This window comes from Anthonomus grandis, chromosome 9, assembly GCF_022605725.1.
Source record: "Anthonomus grandis grandis chromosome 9, icAntGran1.3, whole genome shotgun sequence".
Taxonomy (NCBI): Eukaryota; Metazoa; Arthropoda; class Insecta; order Coleoptera; family Curculionidae; genus Anthonomus; species Anthonomus grandis.
In genome coordinates this window covers 12,977,136-12,986,077 of record NC_065554.1, presented here as the reverse complement: position 1 = coordinate 12,986,077, position 8,942 = coordinate 12,977,136, and the positions used below count along the sequence as shown (strand labels likewise).

General features: G+C 34.2%; 1 protein-coding gene across 3 annotated transcripts in view; it reads left to right on the top strand.

Annotated features, from left to right (window-relative positions):
* Positions 1–4,595: 4,595 nt before the first annotated feature.
* LOC126740401 (tau-tubulin kinase homolog Asator) overlaps positions 4,596–8,942 on the top strand; it is a 152,759-nt gene continuing 148,412 nt past the window's right edge. For 2 of the 3 annotated variants that reach the window (XR_007661897.1, XM_050446410.1), the window contains exon 1: positions 4,596–4,846. Coding sequence is in view for 2 of the 3 variants with exons in the window: in XM_050446410.1 (XP_050302367.1) it covers positions 4,785–4,846 (62 nt within the window). In the remaining variant the exon portion in view is untranslated. The remainder of the gene's footprint in view (positions 4,847–8,942) is intronic. The other variant, XM_050446411.1, reaches the window with a different exon arrangement.

Genomic DNA, 8,942 nt, shown 5'->3' with positions numbered 1-8,942 from the left:
TAAACTGTGTCACAAACTCATAGCCTTCTAAATGGTCGTTTTATTGGTTGGTTAGTAATCATAATTTTTATTCAGATTCGGGACATATTTTTTGCTTATTTAGCTTTAAGTTTTATTACGATTGCTTTGAGTTTATCTTCTGAGCTAGCTATGATGACAGTGTCATCAGCATACCTTAGGTTTTTTCTGCCACCTATTGAAATCCCATCATTCTAACCTTCTAAGAGTTCTCTTATAATGTGTTCGCTGTATATATTAAATAGCATTGGCGAGACTATACAACCCTGTCTTACATCTGACTCCACATGAAATCCATCAGAGCATACATCGTCTGCTGTACTTTGAATTATTATATTCGTATAGACTTTGGATGAGTAATACCAAATGCAAGAGAACTCTTGCATTTTGTTATCTTCGGCTTTTTACAAAGTGCGTTCGTTTTGACTTTGAAATATTCTACAAAGTACAAATACGTTGTTGTATTAAACTCTCGAGCTTTCTTAATGAGTTGGCGTATATTAGGTGTTTGTTCTCTGGTTCTTTTGCCCTGAGTAAGCCTATATGCTCTTGTGAGTTATGTGGGAGAAGAAAAGGTTTGATCCTGTTATTAGTGATTGACAAAAGAATTTTACTGACATGTGACATCAATACAATACTACATATAGTTTCCACAGTCTAACGGTTTCTCCTTTTTATATAATGGTATAATTATAGAGTAGCACCATCCTTTCGATCACTTTTCAGATTTGCATACTTGCATGTAGAATTTTAAAAACATAAGCACCTCTTTACTACCTACTGCTCCTCAATAATATTTAGGGTATTCTCAGTCATACAATGTTTACGTCAGTGGATACTGTGCTTTAGCGTACACGTACTGCATCCAAAATGGTTTTTTGGGTTTGTTGCTCTATTCTACAGGATGTTTCAGAACTATGGGATCAAACTTCTAGGGGTTGTTCAGTGCAACAGTAGAATCCATTTGAGTATAGGAACCCATGTCCGGAAATGTGTCACTACGCCACTTTTACCTATATAGTATCTGATGAATTTATTTTTACCTTTTGTATATGATACCATCACAACGATTGTTTAAAATGTTTTCCTCCAACCTCAATACACCAATTTAAACGCCGCACATGATTTCGGCGGACTACACTAAAAATTTGATCCTCGTTTTGAATGATTTCAAATGCTGCTGTTATTCGTCCAATTAAGTCTAGCTCTGATTCTACTGGAGTTTCGTAAACTAAAGACTTTACATGTCCCCACAAGAAAAAACGAGCGACGTTAAATCGGGTGACCTAGGAGGCCAAGCAACTGCTCCACCTCTGGCAATCCAACGGTGCCCAAACCGCTGAGCCAAATACTCGCGTACTTGTACAGCACAGTGAGCCGGCGCTCCATCATGCTGACACCACATTTGCTGTCTAACGTTTAGTGGAACATTTTCAAAAAGTTCTGGGAGAACCTCCAAGAAACGCAGATAAATAGGTCCTGTTAACCGTTTCGGTAGAAGGTATGGCCCAATTAAATAATCATCAACAATGCCTGCCCATACGTTGAGACCAACGATTCTGATGTTTTCTTGGAAAAATTGCATAAGGATTTTCTTTGTCTCAAACATGGCTATTCCTACTATTAAAAATACGGTCTCTTGTGACAGAGGCTTCATCGATCCACAAAACATATCGTAAAATAGTTGGTTGTGCAATGATCCAGAAGCCATCGACAAAATTGAGCTCTAGGATGATAATCGGCTGCAGTCATACCTTGAACTTTCTGGAAGTGGTAAGGATGGAGTTGTTGCTCGTGTAGTACCCGCCAGACAGAAGCGTTACTCGTATTCATATTCTTAGCGACGTCACGTGTGCTATTTTATGGTTCATCGGCAACTCGCTGAAGCACCTCTTCTTCAAATTAGACCGTTCTTACGGTTCGAGCAACACCAGTATAATGCATCTTGGTCCTAAACATGCCTGTCTCAGCGAGCCGCCGATGAACCGCATTAAACTTTTTGTATCCAGGATGTTGTCGTTCGGGATAACGTGCATGATACAACCGCGATGCTGCTCGTGCATTGCAGTTTGTTGCTCAAGCTTGGTAAAGTTTTCCATTAGCAATAAATGTTTAAAAATTGTAAGCTATAAAATTTTTAAACATGATATTGAGAATTGACATTGATAAGCGTTGATTTTAAACAATTGTTGTTATGGTATTATGTAAAAAACGGAAAAATAAATGCAACAGATCCTATTTAGGTAATTAATGTTTTTTTATAAATTTTAACGCGTCTTAGGGCCGTAGTGGCGTAGTGACGCATTTCCGGACATGGGTTCCTATACTCAAATGGATTCTTCTGTTGCACTGAACAACCCCCAGAAGTTTGATCCCATAATTCTGAAACACCCTGTATATCTATGTCATTATTGGCTATGGATAGGTTTGCAGCTTGGAGTGCATTTTTAAGATCTGTGAAGAACTTTGAGAAGCAGTCTTTTTTTTGCGGTCAGTTTTATAGTATATATTAATGTAGATTTCAGTTTTTTCAGCTCTGCTCTGAGGAATTTGTGATTAGAATTACAGTCTGCCTGTATTAGCACAAAATTTATTTGGTTTTTAGATATTCCATTTGACATGGTCCAAGTTAAAACACAGTGTTGGTTACAGTGAGATTATTGCTTATGACGAATTTTAAAAGTCATTCACCTCTCTTATTCCTAGCACCCAGGCCGTATTTACCTACGACGCCTCTAATATGGACGTCATGTTTCTTGCAGTCGATCTTCGCACTGAAATCAGCCATTATTATCAGTATGTTTCCTTGAGAACAGTCATGATTTCTTCTAATTTCTGGTATATAGATTATACTTCCTCATTTGGAGCTGTAGATGAGGGCATGTAAATTTGCATGATATGGAGTTGGTCGTAAGGTAAGTGTTATTTTTATTATTTGGTTGTTGATTGATAGATACTCCTTGACGTATTTAGATACTCTTGATATTTTTCATAACAAGGAGAGCTACTCCATTGCATCATTCACCCATTCCTGACATATAGACCATACTGTCTATTGTGCTATTATGGCTCGAGTCATTCCAATTGTGCGTGTTTTCGATATTCGACCAATATCGGTATATTTTATCTCTAAAGCTCTCGCTTCAGTAAATTAAACTTTATTATTTCGTTTAAACCTTGGCCATTCCATGTACCCAAGCGATTTTAGTTTCTTAGTTGAAGTTGTTTGATTTTTCCGGTAGCGACTTTTGCACAAGATGCCTGATGACTTGCATCATTGAGTCCAGTAGCTAATTTCACCTCGCTTGGCGTGGAAATTTCAAAACGCCGATAACCAGTCTGGTCGTATGGCTCTGGAAAAAAAGAACATCTATCGGCGTCAATCATAGTGTTAATTAAGAATAAAATAAAGAGTTTTGGTCAGTGGTATAAAACTGTTTTGTAATTTGAGTGTCACACCAAAGGTTCCAACTGTCGGACTACCTTGATCCTTGAAGCAACTTCAATTAAAAATTTTATTACTTTTTAACTTTTAGCATACTAAATAATTAAAATTTTATTCTGTTGTTACAGGATTAATTACGCTTTAGACGGGATCTGGAGAATCCTAATTTTTATTCATTTGGTTAAAATATTTAAAAATGACTTTGTTCTAAATTTTTCTTTCAAAACTTTATAAGTACGAGACTGCTGACTGAGACACCCACCGTAATTACAATTGCCTTCGAATTTGAATGTATCCACCTCTTAATGGAATTCGCCAATATTTTTCATTGAACCACTATCAATATTATGACCATTTTAATTCTTTGTTATTGTTTACAATATGCTGTGCATGGAGAAGATTTCACGGCAATTGAATTGGTCAACCGGTTTACTGAAGCGGACGCCTAGACCTTTTATTATTTGATTATTTAAAAAAGGAATGGTTGAATCTAAAATTTCACACGTTTCCAATAGTAATGAGTCACTAGTGTGTAGAAAACTAATTTTCTTTAATTCTTACATAACTTTTTAGTTTGGGTTCCATATTGCGCCAACAGCCTTGAAGATGGTAGAAATAGGTTAACTTTGCTGAAAACAATTTCAAAATATAGGACATGCCGGTCCGTGTCCACGCGCACGTAAAAATTCGTATTTATTTCGATATTTATGCGGTCAATTACCCAAAAACTTATCCAAAATTATTGCTTTTAGAGAAAAACAAAAAAAAACTGCAATTCGCCTTGAGTCTTGACACAAAAAAAAATTAAAAATACATTACATTGGTAATAGTGGGGGTTGGCGCTCTCTCTCACCTTTCCCGAGTATAATTCAAAAAATTGCTGTTTTGATGACATTCCGCGTCTAAATCGTCTACTGTAATATTGAAAAAATCTCCACCACTCATTACAAAATAAAAACCCGCCACACCTCAAGTGCATAGACACTAAGTCTGGCCAACTCGAGGGATATCCACACGTCGCTGCTGTAGGTCCGAGTGAAAATCGGTGTTTTTATTTTAAAAAGAGCTGCGGGTCTGATATCCACACAATGCAATCCCGGTCGTTTTGAGGGTTCAAAGCTCATCATCGTGTGACCGGATTCGCCTTGGACAAGACATGTGAAGTTCGTTTGTCGGGTGTGCTTTTTTTTGCTTGTTTTGCGTGTATTGTGAACAGTAGTGGCATATAATTACAAGTACCTCCAAAAGTCAGTTTTCATTTAACTCTCAGTTTGGATGGGAATAAGAGGTATATTAGGGGAAAAGAAAACGAGTTTTAAAAATGACGATAATTATGAGTGGCCAGGATAGTTTTAGGGACACAAGTGCCCTGAAGAAGAAAAGGTAAGTTTTATTATTTGTTTTATTATTATATGGTTGTTTTATGAATCTTGACAAAATTGAAATTTCTAATAGCCAAAAAAAATTTTTTTTAATATTTTTTATAAAAAACAAAACAAATCCAAAAAAGATAAGACTAAAGAGAAAAAAGTATTTAGCTCATGTTAGTTTATATAGCCCTATTTTTAATGTGTCTTCGTTCGAACTTATTATTTTTTAACAATTTTGCTCTATTTTGTTTATGTATAATAAGTTCCATTTCTGTTAAATAATAATAAATCTTTTTACTTGTCATATCTTTAAAATTCAATGCTATACATGCTCTGTGATTAATTTAAAAAAAAAAGGTCTAAATTTGAAATAATCAGGTGTTAATAAACTATTGTAATTAGTAGCCCAACTTTTTTCTCTTTCTCCACTTTTTTTACCTTTTTGTATTTTGAATTTGGGTAAAAATTTAACCAAATAATATATTTTAATATTTTTCGCTAATACTCTATACTCTCATCAAGTCTTCCCAAGACATTTTACTATTTGTATTATAATAATATATACAATCGTCACATAATTATATTTACTATTATTACTAATTCGTTTATATTTTTGCGTCAACAACGTTAAAATAACAATTATATATAATATAATAATTAATTCTGAATAATACATTGCACTTTAAACACTTTTAACTTTATTTATATCATGTATATGACAAAAACAGTTTAAAGGGAGATTTTAGGAAATATAAAGCTTGTATCAATATTATTATTATAATTTGAGAAAGACATGTTGAGGACACAGATCCATTTAGGAAATGGATCTGTGTCCTCAATTTTAAAGTTTTTTGGGAATATTAATAATCATGATAATAATAAAGGAAAAAAGGATTTTCTATCGAAAGCTGAACACAAAGTTGAAACAAGGGACGAAATCACACCCAAGCCAAAAGCAAATTGAGGAGTTTTGGTGAATCAAACTCTCAATACGAATAGTAAACAACAAGGATGCTAGCTGGGTGAACGAAGAAAAGCATATTGCTCAAGGATACAGTCAGGTGGAATATGAACAAATTACTGCTGAAGAAGTCTCCACAGTTATTTAAGAACTTCATAACTGGAAAACTGCAGGAGCACTTCTCATCCAAAGTTTATAGTTGAAAAAACTGTAAAGCACACATCAAAACGAAAAGTCAAGAAATATATTCAGAAAATTCCTTTGTTCCTCAACCAGGAAACAACATATCTTATACCAAAGGATCATAATTACACCGAAGTATAGACCAATCACATGTCTTCCCACACTCTTTATAATCATCACATCATGTCGCACTAGGCGCATCTATGAACACTGCGAGCGCAAAGTCATTATTGCGCATCAGCAGATGGTTGCGTTCTTGCTATGGGCTGTAAAGAACAACTCATAATTGATTCCGATTCTATCGTTTCTAATCAGGCACATACCAATAAGAGTAATCCAGCTTTCCAGCTTATATAGATTACAAGAAAGCCTTTGACTCTGTACCATGCGAATGGCTTTTAGGTGTACTAAATTTGTAAAGGATCGATCCTTATATTATTACATTTTAAGATCACCTCATGTCAAGCTAGCGTACCAAGATCGTTATCGGCAACTTATAACGAAATATCAGGATCTTTCTGACAAAAGCACACAAACATCACCGTCGCCGTGCAGTCAATTACAGAAATTTGGAAATACAGATAGAGAGGAGTTGAAGATGGAAAAGGTCCAAACAGTCCCAGTTATTGTTTTGGCAATATGTGCTATCTCAAAAGACCTACTAAAGAATATCAAGCTACTTGGGCTTAGTGAACACCTTTACAAGCCTATGCAAAAAACAGTTCTCCTTTTTACAGGCGGAACCGGCCGGGTATTGCACAACTAAAAAATATTACATACTTTTACTACGGTCAGCAGAAAATCGAGCAAACGAAAAGAAAATACAGTAGGCCCGCGTTAATGTGAACTCAAAAAATTTCGATCTATTTCGCATTACTGAAATGTTCACATTATGGAGATTATATTAAAAATAGCTAAAATTAAAATAAAAGGGAACTACATTGTACTTTATTTATGTTTGTATTTATTTATAAATTTATTTATTACAGTTTTAAGCATTATATAAAAGTATTATTTAAAAAAAGATGTAATTTTTGTTTGCAATTTTTTTTGCAACAGGTTTAAGGCTACAGCCTTTTTTTTACAACTTTTTTTTCTTTAAAAGTTAATATCTCGCAGTTACTATCTTCTGAATCATTGCTATCGAGATTTTCCTCCACTGCGTCTGTATTCCATTCCTCAATGTCTTTGGGATTATAATCAATCTAAAAACAATTATATCTCAATGAAATTCTAAAACTATTACAGACTTAAATTAAATTAGATTTAATCGAAAATTAAAAGGAGTAACTAGCACTAAATAATACCTGTTGAATTGTTTGAAACAATGTAATGATTTCATTAACTGCAGCTGCTCTAACATCATTTTTCCACATCTCTTTTAGTCGAGCTAAAGGTAGGTCATCCTCCTCCAAATTTTTTCTCAAAATATTATTCCAACATTTTGAAATTACTGAAGGCTCTATTTTTTGCCAGGCCATATGCAATTGCATAATAGCATCTCTTAAAGTTATAACTTTTAGGGCCTCAGCTACTCCTTGACCCTTTGATACAATTGAACTTAGTAGGCCTTTTCTGTAAAATAGTTCGCAAAACATTTTGGTCTAATGGTTGAATTAATGGTGTAACATTTGGGGACATGTAGACTACAAAAATGTGCCCATCAGAAGTTTTTAATTCTTCTGCCGGTCGATGCGAAGGGGCATTGTCTAACAGGAGAACGGCTTTTAAAGGAAGGTTTTTGCTTTGTAAAAATGATTTAACCTAAAAACCCTATTCTAATTTAGTCTTAAAAAAATTAAAAAGCAAACAAAACTTTCACTTACCTCTGGAACTAATTGCTTAAAAAACTAATTTTTAAAAATTTCTTGCGTCATCCAGGCATTTTTAGTCCTTTTATAGATGACTGGATTATCAAATCCTTTAAAACATCTGGGTGATTTTGCTTTTCCTAGTACTAAAGGCGTTAGTTTGTGTGATCCTGTAGCATTTGTGCACCTCAAAAGAGTTATTCTTTGTTTAGCTATTTTTAGACCAGGCGCGGTTTTTTCAAAAATTGCAACATAGGTTTTATCTGGCAATAACTTCCAATATAAACCCGTCTCATCTGCATTATAAATTTGATCTTCACTAAGGTTTAGCTGCTTCATCTTTTTTCTTAAGCCTTCAATAAAGGGATTTACAAGGTGAGGCTGCGAGGACAACTTTTCACCTGCAATTTTAAGCAGCCTTATACCATATCGCCATTAAAAATTTTGAAGGCATCCATCGCTCAGTGGCGAAGCGTGAACTTTTGTTTCGGGTAGACAATCAATAAAAATTGTTAATTAGAAAAAAATGTGTATTTAATATTATTCACTTTAATAAAATAGAGAATGAAAGCGCATTAAAAATTAACTCATAGAGAAAAATTATGTAGTAATATAAAAAAGAAAAAAATATTTACTCCTAGCATAAAGAGATAGATGGATAAAAATAAATACTACTTTCAAAAAAACACAACATAGGTATAACCATGACCTATAAATCCATAATATCCATTATTTTAAAATTAATTAAAGACAAATAAAAACACAACTAAAATACAATTGCCAATATCGAACCGTCGTTCATAAATAACCACTAAAAAAACCTTTTCTTATACACCCAAAAATAAATAAATAAATAATAATAAAAAAATAAAAAATAAATTATTATAGCACGCGCCCGCACCAAATGCCAAATGCAGATTCATCAAAACTAAACAAAACTGAAGATGTATTGCGGCCGACCAGATCAACCGTGTCCATAAACAATAACCGTCAACAGCATAATAAAATAGCTGGTCGACTTCGATAGACAAAAGCTCGAATGTCTTTCCCGCGAGTTAAATTCGCAGACACTGATGCAACCGGACCTCTGTCACCTGCTTGATGCGTATTTGGTTCGATTAGATGCTCCAAATTTCGGAAGACAAATATCAATG